The sequence below is a fragment of the Oxyura jamaicensis genome, chromosome 24, assembly GCF_011077185.1.
Source record: "Oxyura jamaicensis isolate SHBP4307 breed ruddy duck chromosome 24, BPBGC_Ojam_1.0, whole genome shotgun sequence".
In the NCBI taxonomy this organism is placed as follows: Eukaryota; Metazoa; Chordata; class Aves; order Anseriformes; family Anatidae; genus Oxyura; species Oxyura jamaicensis.
Window position 1 is genome coordinate 5329350 of NC_048916.1, and position 21131 is coordinate 5350480.

Below are 21131 nucleotides of genomic sequence, written 5' to 3' on the forward strand. Positions count from 1 at the left end.
GGGCCAGTACCAAGCAATCATTTCCTGCATCCAGAGACTGGAAAAGTACTTCACGTAACTGGGAACGTCGGCTATGATCCCATCAGGTCTAGGCTGGTCTGTACTGTTGATTCTGCTTCAGGTAAGATCACTGGTTTAAAACAAACAAACAAAAAACCAACAAAACACCTTTTAATACTTGTATGTAATTTTAACCTTAACAAAAAAAATAAAACTAAAGTAAATCTGAGAAAACTTCTCATTAGCATGGTACTAGAAGATATTTCTCTTTAGCTAAATCCAAGAGTTTCTGTGAATAAAAAGTATTACATGCTACAAGGCTTGTATACAAGGAAGTGTTGAAGTATTCCTTTTTTCTGACCTATTTCTGCCCATCTGCTCATTAAACTATAAAAACTATTATATGCCAAGAAGGCTGTCATTCTAAGGGAAAGACAAAGCAAGAATGAAGTTAAAAACTTAACCATACAACTAGCATAGAGGACTTAGAATCATTCATTCAGTTCTGGACAAAAGATGACAAGCCTTTAGTACAAGCTCTCTCTGAAAGCTCCATGCCTTCATTCTGAGCTCCCCTGTCTCCCTGCCATCAGCATTAGTGCACATAGCCATGTTAAATTTCTTCTGGTTCTACACACAGGTGAGCGTCACAGGCCTGAGGTGCCCATATTTCCCTACATTCCTTACCCAATTTGTCCAGACACCGGCCTACCTGTGAAGACAAAACTCCCAGTCCTGTGTCCTGAAAAGGTGTTTGCCCTGGGAGGACTCATGCTAGATCCAGCGACAGAAATAGAAGTACCCGTGCTGGGGGTTACGATCCATCCTCACACTGGGCAAAAGCTGACTGTCGGAGGGACGTACCTCAACCCCATCACTGGCATGTTGACACCCCTGGAGATTGGGGGGCCTATGACTGAGCCAGAAGGAGGCAAGATTGTTCCAATACTCGGAGTCGGTTTGGACAGCAGCACTGGTGGGTGAATGCTTCATGAACCAGTAAATGTGGGACACGCTGTTCATTTCACCTGCCCCTAACTCCCTGACTACAGGCATGGAACAGAATGAGCCTAAAGCCTTCACTTTTGCCTTCCACCTTTGCCTTGTCTTGTCGAGCCAACTGCACAACTTCGCTTTTACTGACTTAACTCCTTCACTTTTCTGTAACTTTACCTTACAATTTATCACTTTAACGGTCAATAAAACTCTCTAAAGAAACCATGAGAGACATCTGAGGTGCTACATTAATGAATATAGCTATGTCACAAATGACTGAAGTTGATTTGACTCTTGAAGACAGTCCAATTGCTCTATTAAAATATATAAAAAAGTAGCAAGAAATACATTATTGGATAGGGGTGAGGTTCTACATTTTACAACCAGCATCATAAATGTTTGTGTTTTATTTTCACGTGTCTCATTAGACCTATTTCTGCTTCCAACATGCCCTTGATTATTGTGCCTTCTTTATGGGAAGGAGCCGAGCATAACAAGCATGTGTCTGGTGATATTCTGACTCTTATTTCCCGTTCTTTGACTGCAGGAGAAGCTATACCTCTAGGCGGGCTGGTGGATCCTTCTGGAAACCTAATGCTTCTTGGGGATTACTTCACTGAACCCCTAAGTGGGAAAACCTCCCGGGTACATGGAGCTCATCTCCTGCGAGACAAGGTGCTGCCCCACGGTGGCAGCTACCAAGCGGTGCTGGAAGCTGGCTGCCTGCAATCACAAACCCATGTGGTGAATGCCCTAAAGCAGTTTAGGGCATCGGTTTTGGAAGATACCTGTCTAGCAGCGGACAGATTGGCAGCACTGAAGGCTTCAGTAGAAGATATGAAGAAGTCTTTCACCACTAGGTTTTATCATGCGATGTATTGCTTGCAAAGCCTCAAGAAAAAACAAGAAATAGCTTCAAACCTCAAGAGTAATGGTGGTAATCTGGGTAGGTATAAAACAGTCCATTTTAAAGAGTAAAGGGGTGTCATTACATTCATGGCTGCAGCAATTAACCCATTTCCATCACAGGATTTGGCCAAAAAATTAGCAGTTTACAGGAAGCTTTTGGTCAAAATAGGCACTCTTAAGCAAATTTTATGTTGAACTCAGCCAGGTATTATTTGGAAGCTGTAGCAGAAATAAGAACATCCACCCAGCATTTGCCAGCCTCTTTTCATCACAAAATATCTAATATTTTATGTTTGTTTGTTTGTCTGTTTCGTTTTTTCTTTGTGCAAACTAGGTATGATCAAATACCCCGGCACAGAGATGTGGATCCCTGCAGTGTTTGGGATGAAAATCCCAGATCCTGGTGGGTCTGGTTTGATGGTGCCAATTCTGGGAATAGACTTTGACTGGAATATGAGACAGCCTTCCCCACTCGCAGGAACCATGGAAGATGGAAATGGAAAAGGTAAGGCAGGAAATTCGATTTGATAATGTAAACAATAAAGGGGCAGGGACTGCTCTATCCCCACCAATATTCACGTTATTGTCAGACCCAGGAAATCACCCTACCAATGCAGATTAGTTACTGCATCAACACTGAATGGAAACTATCACTTTACATGGTGTTCACATTCAAAACAAGCAAAACCAGAAAAATGGTGAAGGAGAGCTAGGACTGAGATGAAATCACACCGTGCCTTTCAGCCATTCAAAACGCTGCTGCACTCTTCAAGAGAACTACTCAGAAGCTGTTTTCAGTGATTGGGCTGTAAATAGATGTTGTCTGAAAAGGAAGGTCCTTGGTCCTACACTTCTGCATTTGGTAAATAGCATTTACAACTCAGGAAAACTCACTTTTCATTAGGAAACTGGAAATCATTGTCATTACCTATTAACCTTTTTTTTTTTTAAAAAAAAAAAAAAAAAAAAGAGCTAGTCAATGATGTAAATTCTAAGGATAATGTTTAATTTTTCTTCGTCCATAGGCCTTGTCCCTATCACAATTGGTGCCAGAGCCATAAGTCCAGTTACAGGTGAATTTGGACCTGTTATAGGTGCGCAAACCCACCCCTGGACACACAATGTAATTCCTATTGTCCAGTCCTTCAGAGCTTTACCAAGAAGAGCTGCAGATCCAGATCTGGTAATTACTGCTCCAACAAACCAGCTCTACTTACAGGTGTGATAGCTTTGGGAAACTTTTTGCTGATGTTTTTCCACTACTCTGAGGCAATGTCACCTCTTCCTATGCCCCACAAATAATATTTTCTTTCAGTACAAGATGAACTGAAATATATGTATGTCATTTCACTTATCTCCTCTTTTCATTATCCCTTTTTCTCTCCCTTCCATCTGTATCTTCTGCTGCTGCTTTTTGCACCTTCTCTTTTATATCCTATCCCAAAGTACACATTGTATTATAACTTTGAACATGAATTATGCACAGACCTAACACTCCAAAGCACTCACCCCCCGTGGCAACCAAGTTGGATACATATTCTGTTGTTGAAAGCACTGAACAAAGATTTCATCACTAGCTTCACTGAAGTTTATAATCTACCTTCACCTTCCTGCAAAATCTGAGTTATTATTTCTATCATTGCTTTTCAGCTGGACCTTCTAGAAAAGGAAATAAATTCAAGGCAAAAATACAGGCACGGAAGAATAAAAAAGGAAGAAAGGCTTCTTAAAGAACTGAGCTCTCTATTTCTTCATGTCATTCATGATGCAAAAGAGGGAAAGGCCCAGAAGGTATGATGAATTTTTTGCAACTGGCTTCAGTAAAGTTCTTTAAAAAAGCTTGCCTTTTTATCAAATTTAACAAGTATCAAATTAAAAGATCTTTGATGCTGCACCCAGGATGGTGCTCATCTGAATCCAAGTGATTTCCCTCCCCAGTACAGCACAAACCCAGAATGTAAACTGAGCTGTTACTATTTCACTGCAGCCTTTCCCACCTTAACTGGTGTCTAGTCTCATAACAGAATAACCACCAGTTCCAACTCAGAATGTGCCTATACACCAAGGACAACTCGTAGTACCAGAAACAAGGGAATTGCAATCAATTTCTATGCAAATAATAATAATAATAATAAAAAGGCTAGGAAAAAGCTACAGCCAAATTAGACAACCTCTTGCTCTCGTCTGTCAGAGGAAAGAGCATCACAAGAGGAAAGAGCATCCATAGCACAAGTCTGCAGCATTATCTGAAACACCCTCTCCTCCGTTTCTTGCAGATACAATACAGGGAGGAAATGAAAGACATTGAGGAAATGTGCCATTTTCTTGAAGGATCCTCTCTGCAGGAAGCTGAGAGAAGAGCTTCAAAATATTTCAGCAGCCAGCTGGGCACCGAACTGCCCTTACTATTCAAAGGTACAAAAGGTTAAATACAATAAGAAGAGAGGAAAGCAGGGTCATGCATCATTTTCTGTGATGCTTGCTCCCTCCAACAGGTTAGCTTTAACCTAAGAAACTCCTCACGTCCTCATGAAGCAAGGCAATAGAGAGGTAGGATCTGGTTAACTGGGCTGTTCTAAAAGATAAAGAAGAGAGGTGTGGTGAAACACATTTAGAAGGTGTTTATTTCAGATTTGCTCTGCAAATTTCCATTAGATTATCAGCTGGGTACTACTGCTAATATTTGCTGTCTACAGCTGACAGAGATGAAAAGGACCAGGAAATACAGGTTCTGTCAGAGATCAGAAAGGCACTGGAAAACCTGATGCATTTCATTAAAAAGATGCAACTAGAAGAAAAGCAAATGCAGATGACCGAGAGAGAGAAGCAAAGGAGCCATGTGTCAAGTACTGAGGCAGCAACAAACCTGACGTTCAGACAGGTGAGGTCACTGCTGGGTTGAGCTGAACATCCCTGGCCTCAGACAACACAGAACTCATCAACATTTGTGCAGCACTGTAAAACGAAAGCTCTGAAACCATTATTCTGTGATACTTCAAATTTCAGGAACTGCTTTTTGAAGAGTTTCTTCTTTCCCACCTGGCCTGCTCTCATTTTCCTTTATTTTCCAGAGTGGGAAAGATCCTCCTTAAGTCAGGAGGCCAAAAAATGAATGAAACCTATCTTATAAAATGACAACTGTTAAAGCTGGATCAGATCTAGCAGATCATGAAATATCACTTGATCATAATGCAGTGCATATTCCCCTATAGGGCTGGACCCAGGTGTGATCCAGAGAGGGTATTGGTGCAGCTGAATCTCACTTCCTGCAGTCCTCCCTGTTACAGGGAACGCCTAAAAATTGCCTAAAGGCTCGTAAGACTTCTGTACACATAAATCCATATTCAGCCCTTGAAAACCTGGACAGGCCTTCTCCAATCAAGTGTTACCTAGCTCTAAAGAGAATGCATCTATTTCTCTCCAAGCAATACCAGCTGAAGTAAACGCCAAGCTTTTTATTGACCGAACAGATGTCAGGCAGACTTTATTGAAACATATTGCCAGGAAGCCTTTTCTTTCAATTTAAGACTGTCTATTCACAATCTATTTGACATTTACACCTTTCAGACACAGACCCACAGACAAATTGCATCCCATGTTCATGCTGTCCCATTTATTTCCTCCAGTATTCCTCCTACATCAGCCCTTTTAGAACTATTACCTTCGGGGTTGTTGTTTGGTGGTTTTTTGTTTGTTTGTTTGTTTGTTTTTCCTTCTTTACATCATTTGCAGTTTTCATGACTGTTCTTTAGCGTATACCCAGATACCAGTGCTCTATAACCATTATACAGTCACACCAGCTTTGTAGCTAGTGACTTGCCACATTATGTGTAAGAAAGAATATGAAAGCTGGGACTTGAAGTACCCTTATATTTTGTATCATTTCTTCCAGGTCATACTTGCCCTAGCCTCTGAGTTTCAGGAATGCCTACTGAAACAACAAGCTAGTGTGGAGACTGCATACGCCAAACTGGAATTTTTGAGGGACTTGTCAAATATCCAGACCCAGCAGGCAAAGGTACTGACTTCACCCTCAGGCAAATAAAAAGTGGTCAAGTTACTTACTTTCTAACAAAAGCATGAACAGTTGCCCCATTCTGAGAATAATCCTTGAGAACGCTGCCACAAGAAATCGGAGTCCTGTAAAATGACCAAAAACTTGAATGAGAATTTCATTTATAAAGTGCATTTAAAGGTAAATAAAATTTCATTTCAAAGGCAGTTTTTCCCACAGCGGGGTTAGAAAAAAGTTCTCAGCTTCTCTACTTTCATGGACACCTGAAGCTCTTTACTTCCTAGGGAAGAAGCAAGAGATTGGACACTCCATAATTCCTGTTAATTTTTTTTCCCCAAGGATGCAAAAGTGATTTTCAAAAATGCTTGAGTGCAAAGGATCACAACTGCCCCTGTGTTCAAGGGTCCCTTCAATTCCCATCCCATCCCCTATAATGTCTGAAGTGCTGTAGGCCTGAATCCTCTTGACATGAGCATCTTTCCATCAATTCGATGGACTCGGGACCTATCAGTTGGCTTCCGTATTCTATTTTGGACTACTTACATAAAAATAGCTTCAAATTAACACATTTTTCTAATCTTCTTCCCTTTTCTTCAGTGACCTTCCTTTAAAGCTCCCTTGGAGCTCTCTCTGTCTTCCTCTTCTGTTCTTTCATCCCCAAGAGACAATAACTATTAACTGAATTTCAGCTTATTAGTCTAAATGAGGTAGGATTATTAGATGGCAATGTTGAACAGAAAACATTTTATCAGATGTATGGCATGTACAAATGGATTCCAGAGAAACAGATGACGTTAAATACAAGTAACGCAGTTCAAATAGTTTGTGTGACAACATTCAGATCAGCTTGAAGGATGTGGAAAAATCAGAGTTGGGTGCTCTGGGACCATAACCATTGCAAAAGGCTTTTAAACTGCTGAGACCAGCTTGTGGTAGCATCTTACTGGGTCATCAGTTTGCATAGGATGGCTACAAACCAAAATGGTAAGGTTTTCATGAGAAGGCAAAGAACACCAGGATGCTTTTCCTATGGGCTTTTTGACAGACATGAAACACAAGTTGCATGTATTGTCTTTTGTCTGCTTTGTGCTGTTTCAGATGCTTTTCTCTGGGTCACAAAAGTGCTTTGAAAACTATGAGACAACCCGATTTTATGGCAGTAGTAGGATCTCACAGAGTCCATGCAAGGACATCCATCAACATCTGATCCCTCTGCTCAAGTCTGTGGTTCAGATGCTGGAAGAAGATAGCAGAAGCAGTGCATCACCTGAGACACCTGGTAAGAGGGAGGTATAGGGACTTCCAGTTATCTTATTTTACTCTGGCCTTTAAAGACATATTGGAACCTTTCAACTTTGAAATGCTAGAAAGAGATACTCCCATCTGACAGCTGGAAACCGACTTCAGCTCCATTTTGTAAGTACTAAAAACCTCCTGGGACTTAAACCCTTTATCATCTGTGTACACTTGCTGCCAGGTGGGATCAGCCCTGAAATCAAAGCTCCAAGTTTCTCTTTCCAGGCCTCACAAAAGTGAATGCATATTTTGCAAAACAATTCATCTCTTTCTCCCAATGTAGAGAGTTTCCATAAGAATAAAAGGGATTTAATTAGACTAACTTGCTATAAGCTGAAAGGCAGTTAAAATTCAAAGGGAAGACTGAGAAAATGGTGGTACTATCTGATTTTGTACACTTTCTATGCATTGGAGCTGAGCTGGTTTACCTGGAAAACCTAATTAAGATGATTTAATCTTTGGAAATAAATAAATAAATAAATAAATAAAAAGATTTTGTTCATGAGATGAACCTGAGTTGGCTCCATGTTTTTAGTCCAGCGTCTCCTGCAGAACAGAAAACCTAACCTCAGTTTGACATCTGAAAACATGGTTCAAAGCCTAGAAATCAATAGCAAAGCTTTTACTTCCCCTGCTGAGAACATTCAAATTTTAAATTACATTGTGACGAGGCTTTTAGGTCTACCTGCTAAGTATGAGCAAATGGAGATACACAATACAAGCTGTTCAACTGCTGAAGAGATTTCGGTATGCAAATTACCATACAATTAATTTGAAGTATGTGACACAAGCAAAGTTTCTTTTCTCAACAAGCAATACAAACAGACTTTCAGGATTCTCGTGTCCAATTCAAGGCAACCTTATAGGAATTATTGATAAGCTACGCTTTTGATAAATGTATCTATTTTGGTAAAATGCTCTTTTGCAGAAATGTAACTAGAATGGACTGACGAATGACCTTCCGAAAGGCCATTTGCTTTCCTTCCAGCCAGGAACACTGCTACTTTTACTACTGCATACAGTAGAATTAAGGGGAAAATATTCAAAGAGTGCAAGAGGGCTTAACTGTACTCCAAAAATAACGGTTCAGCAGTAAATATATTCCCTGATTTCTTCTACAGGGTACTCATCAAGAAGTACTTTAAAAGCATCTGCTGCTCATTCAGAGGCATTAAGGACTGAAGCAAGTCAGGAAACTGCTTCGGCTTCCACAGTATCAGCTCTTCTGCCCATTTCACATTCAGAAAAGATCAGCCTTGTACAACAAGAAGTCCAGATAAAGTAAGAAAACCTTATTCATAGAACAGTTATTGTGCCTTGTTTAGTTGCCTCTGCATTTTTACTTATAAAATATATATTCTACATGAGCTTAGAGGTACTTCCCCTGCCCCCAAAAGGCTTACATTTGGGTTTTCTGGGTGGCTCAACATAGGGTACCTGTTACAGCCCACTGTTTGTTCTCAGGTAATATACACACGAACGTGAGAAGTGCCACGTAGTAATGAGGAAGTATACACAGTATACAAAGTAGGAATCTTTCTTCAGTCCTGTCTCATGAATATCTGGTCACAGGTTTTTCTTAGAGAAGCATGCTTGTGAACTGTTACACCTGGAACTATCTTTAATGATGGAAGAAATAAGCGCATTTTTTTATGAATCATGCAAGACTAAGGAAAATGAATACCATACAGGAAACGGGGTAAGGTTGGTACCGTATCAACTTAGAGTGCTCAGCTGATCCACAAGAAAAGAAAGTTCTCTGTTTTCTTTTCAAATTCAATTATCCCACATCACTTCAGAAAAGGAAATTAAAGCAAAAAAGTGTTTCTTAAAAGAATCTTCTGTTCTGGCTACTGCAAAGCAGAACAGAAAGAAAATTATGCTTCCCTTCTCAATGTTAAGGCACAAGAATCAGTGGCTTTATTTTCCATAACTCCTACAGTAAACCAGTCTACTTATGTTACTTAAATGAACTTGGAGATCTGGTTTCTGGCTATTTTTAAAGCTCAGTGTGACTCGTTTCTCATCCCTTTGATGCTCCTGATCATGAAGATGTTGCAGTCGGGCTGTCTATGTTTTCAGGGAAAGACCAGTAGAGGAACAGAAGCAGTCATCGCCAAGGACTCACTCCTGAAAGAACTGTCAGAACACCACCACCGTACTGAACAAGTCCTCTATCAGAAACATCGGGAAGAAATCAAACATTCTGGCCTCAGCTCACGTTTAACAGCACCCCATCAGACCTTACATTTTCTGGAAGAAATTCCAGACCAGTTGTCAATTTGTCATTCTGGTTTTCAGATCCCAGACTCTGACTTCACTGAACGAGAAGTACGTTTAAGGCACTTTGCTTATGCTACTCCTACTATTGTCACTTCACTGCTTTGCAAGGATGAATGCAACCTTCACTGGAAGGTATAGGCATACACACTAGCTTTAGGCATTGCATAGGTGGCTGTCTTATCAGAGCAGCTACAGGCACAGCTGGAGTGTTTGGGTCTCCTTGTATTGGACTACATATTTTACTGCCTCAGTACGTTTTTTTTTACTACATATTTTTATTGCTTCAGTATAGTTTAAGCTGTCTAAATTTTAAACTATCATTACACAAGAAAAAATAGTGACATTACCAGTACTTTTCCTAAGCCAGTTTACTGACTGACTTTGTTTTTCCCTTGCTCACACGCATGAATGTAGTTTTTCTTTTTTTCTTCACAACCTGTCGTTTGGACTTTGCTGCTTTAATGGTCCTTGTTCCACCCTCCAGTATCTGAGAATTTTATAACACTGAAAGTACCTACAATTGTAACATGCTGGTTTTCCTCTAGTGGGCCCTGGGTTTTACTAGGAGAGTATCACTACTAGACAACAATTGAGGATTTGAAAGTAGAAAAGTTCCCTCTTCTTATAACATTATTTCCTCAAAATACTTTGAGTTAATATCTCCTTTATGCTTGTTCACTTTGTAGAAGGGGCCACTGCTGTTTCTGCAGTCTCAGTGCCCACCAATGCTGCTCTCCTTTTAGATTTTACAAGTCTACATAACCACAGACCTCACACTACGGTCCGACAGGAAAACGTCGGAGAGATAGCTTCAAAGATGGTTAGGCAACTTAGGCAAAGGGCTTCAGTTGTGGGCAAGCTCCACCTTTGAGATGACCTTGTTTATACACGCAACCTTTAATATGGCAGAGTCATTCTCTAGTCAGACCTTATAAATCCGTTCTGAGAGCAGATGTCTGCCTAACGTTAAGCTAATAACAAACTTCTTGATCCATTGTCTGATTTCATCTAACTTTGCAGGGGCATAAAGGGCTCAGGAAATAAAGCACCCATAAATTTTATGAAAACAAACAGGCAAGCAGGGGAGAAACACAGACGTTATGTATCCCTCTGAGGCTAAACCACAGCATGACTTCATGCCTTACTAGGTACCAAAACACTCATCCAGCAAAGACCTATATGGAAAAAGTTTCCCTTGGAGCCCCTATAAACTTGGAGGAACTAAGTCTACTTGGACTACTAACTTAGAACTTAGACTACTCCAAACTGACCCACATTTCCCACCACGAGTCCATAGGAAATCAGGCTTCACTAGTTCTGGTGACTATGGTGCTATTTGTTGGTGTAGAAAATCCCTGTTATTATTTTTTTTCCTCCTTCACTTAACAGGAACTACGTTCTCAGGAAGTCAAGCTTTCTCCAGACTCTCTAACTCAAATACTACAAGCTTCTGCAGTGAAGATAGTAAAGCTGGAAGCTCTGAGGCAAGCATGTCTGTACAGAGTCCTGGATCTCTACAACAACCTTCAGGTAGAGGCAGTTCATGCTTTTCATGCTTCACCCCTCACCTGCAAAAGCCTCGTGGCAATTCAGAAAACCCGTAAGCTTGCAGATGCCCACCCTGACCTACAGTGCAGTTACAGGAACCTCCTAAACAGGGCATCCCCACAGAACCACACAGTCAAAGCCTTTCCAGTTGTACCCACTACAACCCCAATGCAAGAACACGTTCACTTCTGTACACAAAATTCATTTGCTCATAGCACTGTATTTCCCTTCTTCAGATGCTGACTTGGCCAGAAAGCGTGACAAGGATCCTGAACAGCTTTGACTACAAAACTGATGGTGAAAGAGTAGCTCAAGAGGTTGCTCAGACTCAAGAGAAACAGCAAATGGCAAGAGCTCTGGCTTTTCTCCAGAAGCATCATCAGGAAGGGGATTTGCTTGTGGGTTTAAAGGAAGCTGAGCTGAGAAACATGCAGGCAGAATTTAGACTGGAACTTCACACACAGACAGAAGAAAAGGTACACCACCTGAAGCATTCATATTTTCATTTGCTAACAGAGGTATGTGGCAGGATGAGGCTTCACTAAAATCTCTGGTTATTTTAGGTTCAGCAATGTTTTGTGTGGTTCACAACAAGTCCTGTTATACAGGATTTTTCGGCTCTAGCAGGACATGCTTTGGGAATCTTTTTCAAGTCCCTTTTTAATTTGATGGACTCCATTATTCTTCAGGGTAGTTCACTATTTTTCCTTGGACTCCTATTTGCAAACCTGCACTGAGAATTGGATTATTTCCACACTTTCACAACTCTGCAAGTAACGGAATCTATATGATTTCGTAATGTTTTCTTCACAGATACAAGCCAAAGAAATGCAAGTGATCCAAGAGACTGAAGGAGAAGAATTAGGGGATTTGCTGGCATACTTCATCCTATCTCAGAGACACCTGCGGCAAACCGTCGTCATGCTACAAGATTGCTACAGGCTCCAGAAGGCTACACTGAGGTTCCAAAGGGAGGGCACTGACCTGGAACAGCTTGCTGTAGAAGTAATATGGAGGATCTTAAACTTACTTTTGACAGATTTTTTGATTTTGTTTTCTTTTTTAAAAACAACAAAAACAAAGGGTACATGAGACTGCAAAATACTGCTATCCAGCTTCCACTACCTGTGACAGCATTTTCAAAAACTCTGACTCTTAAATTTGTGTGCTCTTAACGAGATGCACATAAAATAAGATACCCTAACAGTATGATTCTGATCACATACCGCGCTATGTTTCACATGACCATTTTATCTTTCAGGAGTTATCAATTGATGATGACCCGAGGGGCATGTTGTATCTGCTGAAGAACAACACAGAGTACACGTTGTTAGTGCTTGAATATATACAAGCTCTAAAACTATTACAGCTGAGAGAAGCACAGTTTAAGGAAATAGGCAGAAGCCTAAAAGGCTACCTCCAGGAGAAGGTAAAACTGAAAATATGTTACCTACTGATTTTATTCAGAAAATGCTAATTTGCATTGCTCCTGCTACTATGTAAAGAACTCTGTTCTCCAAGTATCACCCTTTCCAGAACAATACCAGGATCTTATTGTCTTTTTTTTTTCCTTATGTATGATCTGTAGTTTGTGGATGAAGCTAACAACATAACCAATGAACTGAAAAAATTCAGAGAGCAGAAAATTAGAAAGCTGAAGGATCAGCTGAAACTCTTCCTGGGAAATAAAAGAACAAAGAAGAATATTTCAAGTAGTTTTGATCCATTGCAGGTTAGAAAACCTCAAATCCCCAAAGTTTTCCAATTGAACAGGTTGCATCATATGCACAATATATAAGATTAATGGTGTAATGCTAAAGAGACTGTAAATGCAGGTAGATGTGTGGATTATGTTCTGTACTACGATAATCACATCAGATGTATCAAGATATTGGTTGAATGTAGAGATTAGGAATACAATACTTGAAGCAGTTTGAAAGGGACAGGAAAAACACAGGTTTCAAAAGTAGCTATCCCCCCAAGTGAAAGCATAGGAGAAGAAAGAGCTTGACAGTTTTCTTCTTAAGAGAAGAAAAAAGCTACCTTGAAAACAAAAGAAACATCAGAAAAAAAAATAAATATCTCTGGCAGACCTTCAAGAGAAGTGTCTGGACCTCAGAGAATCTCACATATGGCAAGTACCAGATGAAAGAGCAAAGCTGCAGAATCACCTGCTGTGTGGAGAGCTGAAAAGGAGGATGAAGCACACGGGGTTTGATTCAACAGCACACCCTGAGCAGCATGATAGGAGGGTACTCCCTGACCACATCCTTTCATATAACCTCTCCACTCCACTGAGGTTTTTTGTTTGTTCTGGGCATTGGTTGGCTGCCGTTTTTCTTTGTTTCTTTTTTTTCTGATTTTCAGTTATTTAGAGATTGAGGAGTGGTACCCAGAAATGCCATTTGTAGTCCGAAGTACTAATCATTGTACAGCCGGAGCAGTTTAACAGCAGAAGGCAAGCTAAGCGACTAGTATCTGCCCTAAGCAAAGCATATACAGCCTGAAAAATGAGCTCCTTAAGGTGAAAGTCTGCTGGAGGTCTCTGTATTTGCTTCTTAACTTTTTTTTTTCCATTAACAATGTGAGAGATCATAAGTTTCTAATACACAAAGCCTAAATTTATGCCAGAGAAGTAGTTAAAAATAAACAAAACTGTAATTATCATTATGATTTTTATAGGCACTTTTACACCTCCTTACCTTTCTTTGTAGAGCTCGATGAATAAATGCAGTGAAACAAAAGGGAAGGATTTTCATCCAGATCTGGAAAAGCTGAGGATGAGATCTGAAGAAGAAAGAGAAGAGATGCAGCCAACCAGCAGTCCTCTGTTGTCCATCACCAAGTCTTTCTGGATTCCAGGGACACATCATAAGGCAGATGACGAGCTCTTAGAGTTCTTGACTGAAAGTAAGTTCAGTTTGTCATAAGAAACTCAAGTGACTTATCATTCCTTTTTGATGTTCATACATTTCCTGGAGGGCGCTAACGCTTTGGAAATGGGAAGGGTAGGGAAGAGGTAGGCTGGAACTCAGACAATAGCTAACAGTATAAGATGAGGAAGGCTTTATGTGTTTCTGAAAATAAAACATCTTTCTCCCAACTAACCATCCTTGAAACTGAGCAAACATGAAGAGTTTACATTAAAAAGGCATTTTAGAGCTAGGACTATATGACTGTCCTCTCAATTAATGGATATTATTGAAATTTAAGTATAAATCTGGATACTTACCTGGGTGATTGCTTTTTCTGACAAGAATACAATTGTTACCTAGATAATCTTTATACATCTTCAGAGCTGCATTTCTTCCATCCTTAGGGTTAAGCAGGTGTCTGGGAGTTCTCTTGAAACATCAGCAGCTCTTTGATAAGTAGCAGAATTTCCTCCTCTTTGGACTGAAAAAAAAACGTTACTGGGAGCAGGTGAACTATCCCTTGTGATCAATTCCTAAGTGTTTAGGCTTTCCAGGACCTTGTGTATGAAGCAAACAGCTGTTTATTTACCCCTTATCTCAATGAAGTGGTATGTAACCCAGTCCTAGAATTCAACTAAACACAAAGAAATAAACCAAAAGAAATCAAGGCTAGCTTATGGAACAAGAGGAATGACTAGGAATGTCTGGAATTATTTGCAGTTATTAACTAGTGTATACTGCTCTCACAGACATCCAGGTGCTGAAGCAGGCAGAACACCTGATGGCATCCAGAATTATTCTTCTGAATCCACAGTTCACGACACCTCCTCTCTATGGTAAAAACCTTACAACATTTTATTGACTACTACCCCACAAATGGAGCTACACAAAACGATCTCACAAAACTCTTCTTTTCCCGCTAACTGCCACCTTTTTGTTTGAATAACAACAAACTGCGTGAGCTACACGTGATATCTGCATAAGCAGCTTGCCTACATCTGTGAAGTAGCAACGATGCGGAGCTTATAATAAACCAAGGATTGTACTTAAAGCACTTAGACAAATGTTGCATTCATTAGCTAAAAAATAAATCCTACCAATTCAGATGAGATATGCAATAGAAAGCCATTGTTTACAGACTCAGAGGCAGATAATCATTTTTTTTCATCAACAAAAACACACTGGAAACAAACACAACACTGTTAGGAAAAATTGCCAGGAGTATTCTGTAAGAAGTCCAAACAAAATCAGTGGGAAAAAATAAGTATTTAGGTTTTGGTCTTGTTTTGTGGTTGTTTTTTGCTTTTGTTTTTTGGTGGGGGATGGCAGGATTTTGTACTTTTGCTTGTTTTGATATTAAGAGTACCATCTTCCCATGTAAACAAAGACTTCCATGTAGTATTTGAGGTACATAAGAAAAGGAGAGAACTAGCCAAGTGGACATGGCAAAGTGTTTTTGAGAGAGAGATTTTCTCTGAAATGTTGACATGTCTTTGCCCAGACTTCAACAGTGTGCTCCAAACAGCAAACCTGCTTACCCATTTCACCTTGCTTACATAAGTCCTTTTTGGAATGATGGTAAGAGATGGATTGTTTAAGAAAGCAGCATTTCTGTATTTATTTACACAGGTGGTAATAGAACTAAGTATCTGGAAACCTCTTTTCTTCTTGGTCTTCTGAAAGATGTCAACGATGAGCTCCGAAGTCATGCGGCAGCAACTGGGCTACTACAAAGCCAAAGGCTGGACAAAAGTAAACCTCATCTCTGCTCATCCTCACAGGAAACATCAGAAGGTGAATGTAATGCAATGATTTTGGTTTCATCATTCAGGTAGCCTTTGGTTGTTTTTATTGTGATAAGATTTTACTGGACAGGCAATTTAGATTTACTGTCCTCTGGAGAAAATGCTGTAACAATGGAAGACAGACCCAGAATCACTCAGATGTTGCTGCTGATGAAGTCCAAGGCATATGGGTCATCTCACTGTTCTAGATCTTATCCGGAATTTCACAAGGAAGAGTGAAGTTTTGGGGGTTGCATGAGAATAAAGCATGGCATGACTCTTGAAAAAAAAAATCTAATGCATCAGAAGGGCTTAATTTTATATCGAATAATGACACAAGTGCTAAAAGGTGAGAAATGCAACATATTACATGCTTGTGTTGCAATGTTCCTTCTTGGACAAACAAAATGAAAACACAAACTATTTAGTTTAACAAAATGTTATTGTTCTTTGTAGAAACAGCAAGTTCTTCTCAGGGTGTACAAGATACCTTGATGGATCCAGGAGGAGAACTAAGAGTAGTCGATTCTGCAACCCTTTCTACAAGGGAGTTTGTCATATATCAATATGGCATCTCCATCCTGCAATTTCTCAGACTTCACGTTGATGTGAGTTTTTAAGATATTGATATTTAGTAATCAGTGCTTTCAGAAGAATACAGGTAACCAAAAAATCTTCCACCAACTATCAAGCAAGATGAAGCAGAGAATAACCAGTCTGAGAGCATCAGAAGCGCACTCCCTTTTTTTTTTTTCCTCCACAGGGGTATAGGACTATTTTGAAGCCAAATCTCTGTCCCACATGATCCACGGTCCATTCCTATATTTGTCTTTTCATCTTTCTTGAGCACATCACTTAATTCTTGTATTATCAATTGCTGCATATGCATAATATTAATACTGCCTAATATTAGGATAAAGCTTTTCTTTTTTAATAATTTGGAGCAAGGAGTCCCATTTTTTTTTACAGTTCTTCGTGCATTCTGGCTGCAGCCAAGGTAGACTCTCCAGGGTCTTTCATAAGAATATCAAATAAATAATAATAAAAATAATGGTGACTACAGTCAGAGCTCCAGGGCAAGAGTACACTTTCATTTATTTAATTAGAAAACTGGCAAGATGAACTGCTGCGATATGCAAGGGTTTTTTAAACAGTCTCCATTTCCTTGTGGTAGTTCTTGGCTCTGTGTACTGACTGCAAATCAAGCTGACATTTAAATGAATTTATATCCCATTAATCCCTCTTACTTTGCAGATCTGACGCGCATATATACTTTTTACAAAAGCAATTTGCCTTCCCTTTCCAGGCTCCAGAAATTAACCTGTGTGTTGCCTCCAGCATACCTCTCTGTAACACTACAGGCAATGCCTTTGGAAACTGCTTCTTTTATCAGGTGTGTCAACTTCACATCTAACCAGTCTGAGTAGTATTGTCATATTCATGAAATTATGGAACTAGGAAGGAAATTGCAGAAATGGCTCATATTTTTAAGTCAGGGTATGCTTGACGCTTTCTAGGAAAATATCAATGTAACGTTAATGGCATGCTTCAGAAATCTCTGAATGTAAACTTAATAGAGCACTCTAGGATACATTTAATAAATGTTTTAATTTATTAATAAGATTTAATAAATGCTTAGTGGAATGATCATACCCAAAGCATGCTTTATTAAACAAGCTGTGGTTACCCAGTCTCTCATATTCAAGTTACACCAAATTCATAGAAGTCAGCTTATCAGCATTTTACGCGCTATAATTAATACTAAATAGTCAGATTCCATATTTCTAAAATTCCAAGACATGGAGAGAGTTTTCTAAAGTTCACAATACACAAAGACAAACCTCTAGAAACACCTCATGTGAGAACATGTTAGATTTCACACAAAGGAAAACAAAGTCTTATGACAATGCTGCTTTCTTTAGTATATGGATATTCACCAAATAACCTTCTCTAATTTGAGTCTTTTAACTTCTGTAAAATGGAGACCAACCCTTGGAGGAGTCGCATCAGCTGAGCTGACTACTGATGTGCTCTTGTCTCAGCTCTGGATGTTTGTTGTTTCTCAGAATTCGGAGAACAAGCTGTTCATTCTAAGGGATTGCCTGGGTTCTGTTGGAAGCTTCCTCCTGCTCCTTGTGCACTGTTTAGCTCATATCACTGCTGCTGACTTCAACCATGACACCAACCCAGTCTTTCTGAGACTGTTTTATCAGGTACATCAATATGTTCCAAACGTAATCACATCACAGCAGTGTTTGGAAAAAGCACCACTTTAAAAGCAGGTGTTTTTAACAGTTTTGTACAAAAACAAAAATCAAAGGTGAAAAAAAGATGGTTAAGGGCTGTTATCTGAACTGCCATTGCTGTTGCACAAAGGTTGTTCACAGAATGGTTCATATTGAACATCTAAATAATGCAGCTTCACCTCAGTTGTAAGACAGGAAGACAAAACAAAATCCACCATATACTGTATTCTCTTTTTCTAGGCACTAAAGACTTGCCTTGGTGAAATGTACTCTCTTAGACTCCAGCTGTCAACAGTTCTCCAGGGTGATAAATCCTCCAGGATAACTCAGACGTTGCTAAAGGAAGAACCATTCTCCAAGGAAGAAATAACTCTGATCTCCCAACTTTTTGAGGTGAAATCGAAAAGCTTCACAGGGATGGAAGCCTTTGAGAAGGTAATAAAAAAGATCACAAGTCCTGGTCTGGTTGAACACTCACCATCCTTATTCTTATTTCAGTGTAAAATTGCAATTCAAACCTGCCTATAGGGGTTTAGACTCCTATATCTTTAGCTATTGGTACCCAGCAAGCATCTAAGTGTTTGAATCTAAAAGCCACACAAAAAGCATCACAAGCTGTTATTTTTATCTGAAAAAAAGAAATTTTGGGCGTAATGCAAATCACTAGGACAGTATAAAAAGTAGAACCATGAAACAATGTATTTAAAGAGTCTATAAATGGCTTTTAAAATTAACACTAATTTGCTCTCTCCACTTCTGTGCTTATTGCATGACACATTTGAGGAACTACTAAATGGCAAGTCATTTCTGAAGAGCAAAGAACGTTTCCTTCATGCCTTAAGCAGCTGTGAAAAGGGCAGTTTGGGATGGAGGACATGGTAAGAATGATTTGAGAGGATGTATTATGAACTCTTGTATTGAGATAGCAACAATCAAACAACCTGGGGGGTTGTAAACGAAGCAAATCATGACCCCTCTTCATTATGACCTCACTCTACACTACAAAACCAATTTCCACAACCTGCTACATCTAGTGACATTGTATAAAGGACAGGCCAAATGTGCTGCCCGATTGTTAAAAAGACTAATTGCTTCTCTCTAAGCTATCATCTTTTGAGTAACAGAAGTTAAATTTCGGTGAAATTGGTCTTTCTGGCTTGGTCTTGTGAAAAGTCTACAGATAGAACCAACAGTGGCATTTTGACTGTCTGATTTTAAGCGTTCCGTTTCTTTAGCTCAGCAGAGGAGAGCTGCACTTACTTGACCACTTCAGAACTTGAGGATAGAGTGGATACGTTAACTGAAGAGCTTGTGGATGTCATAGAAAGTGAACATCACCTTTTGAACAGTAAAGGCAGTGAAGACTTGCATTTTGACCACCTTGAATTAACTAGTTTGGAAAAAGACCATTTGGTACGACAAATAAAGGCATTAGAAGAGAAGATAGCCCTAGGTAAAAAGTCTTAATGATATTCAGAAGACTTCATGAATCGGTTCTAAATTGGTCCTCTGCTTTTGTCTTCAGGCTTTACACCAAAATAAATCTTGTGTTTTCATTTTATGAGACTGTATTTTTCCTCTTCATACCAAAGGCTCATTAAATTGAGAGAGAAAGCAATACAGTAATTTAAGTGACAAGACTTTAGCCTACGTTACTACATCCAGGTAGTGAAATGACAAACACTTGTAAAAGCTTACCAAACCCCCAGCTTTCAGGAACAGAAGCAAAATTTAGAAACAGTATTTAAGTCTCATTAAGTATATATTACATATTTTAAGCTAAAGTATCATTCTGCTACATGTTTTGAAGCCTCTACAGACACCAGCTGACATTGATGCTTCAGACCTTAAGACAAGGAAAGCTATAGATGTGATCAGCCCAAGTAACCGTACCTACACAATCACACAACAGAAACAGGAGATAAAATGTCCACCACCAAGAGCAACTTGCCCAGTCTGGACAGCCTTCACTTTTCCTGATGTCACCACGTGCCAGCTGCTCTGTAGTACCAGCCATAAAGGAATGCAAGCCCTGCACTGTCAAAGACTAGCTCCACTCTTAAGCTTTGAGATGCAGACTTTCCTCCTCCCAAATTGAAGAGCCAAGCCCTGAAAGGCATGGGGAATTTGCCATCCAATAGTAAATGAAGTATCTGTCCACCACAGCCTCTAGTTTAGGTAACAAGTCACATGAGATCCTTCTCACCTCATCAGAACAATTTATGAAGGCACAGAGCAAGAACTTTAAGTTATTTCATGACCCACTGAATAACCTCATACTAATGCTGTTACCTCATTAAACATTCAACACTGAGAAATGGCTAGATTATTACAACTTTACAAATTACACACACACACACTATTCTCTCAGAATTGGCAAGTCAAACACTCTCACCCTATACAAAGATGATTACTCGGACCTTACTAGGAAAAACACACCACTGATTACAATAAATGGATCAAATTGCTCAAGTGCAAGCTCTATTATCAAAGCTCTAAGAATTAGTTGGAAACACTGCTTCTGACTCACAGTAATGAAGAAGCCTCCCACCTCACATCGTCTCATTTATTTAGTTTATGCAACATCACACAGATTACAGCATTCACACAAAGAGCAGACTTGAAAAAGAAGTCTTTTAAAAAGGAAGTTCTCTATACTTACAGGCAGTGTAGGACTGACTTTTTGTATGAGTGATCTACTAAGTCCTATTAATAAAGTTTATTGCAAGAAGTCTTGTGCAAAAGTACATGTGACTCAGCAGTGTGGGTTTGTTCTGAAGAAATACAGACCAAGTCATAGTGAAGCATGACTGAGAGCACCTCATTGCAGAACAGCATTACAAGGATTGGCCTCCTAATTATCCCCCATCCATATCACATGTACATTATAATAAAGAGGTAATTAATATACAGCTTACGGAGCACCTGTGACTTTATACAGTATTATCTTCTACACTATGAGATTACCTGAAATTTACACAATAGATTTTTACACAATAGATTTATTCCTTTTTGTTTGGCTTTACTTATGCAGGCAGCCCTCCAGATCTTGAAGTGGCTCTAGCTATCTGCTTTTATAGTGCCTCCTTTTCAGGACTGCTTCTTAGCAGTTTCCATCATTGTTTATTAGGTACCAAAA

At 39.5% G+C, this 21131-nt stretch overlaps 1 protein-coding gene across 1 annotated transcript; it reads left to right on the forward strand.

The window, feature by feature from the left end:
• Positions 1-1435: 1435 nt before the first annotated feature.
• Positions 1436-20951, forward strand: LOC118177856. The gene is made up of 25 exons (XM_035345886.1): positions 1436-1942; positions 2240-2410; positions 2931-3088; positions 3556-3696; positions 4182-4320; positions 4602-4786; positions 5798-5923; positions 7019-7199; positions 8338-8497; positions 8789-8915; positions 9299-9547; positions 10889-11029; positions 11284-11523; positions 11861-12052; positions 12309-12476; positions 12636-12779; positions 13762-13957; positions 14712-14798; positions 15592-15756; positions 16203-16354; positions 17053-17139; positions 17813-17959; positions 18233-18427; positions 18776-18870; positions 19228-20951. Exons 1-25 carry the CDS (start codon positions 1444-1446, stop codon positions 19457-19459), a joined length of 4377 nt encoding a protein of 1458 aa, XP_035201777.1. The 5' UTR covers positions 1436-1443; the 3' UTR covers positions 19460-20951.
• The last annotated feature ends 180 nt before the right edge of the window (positions 20952-21131 follow it).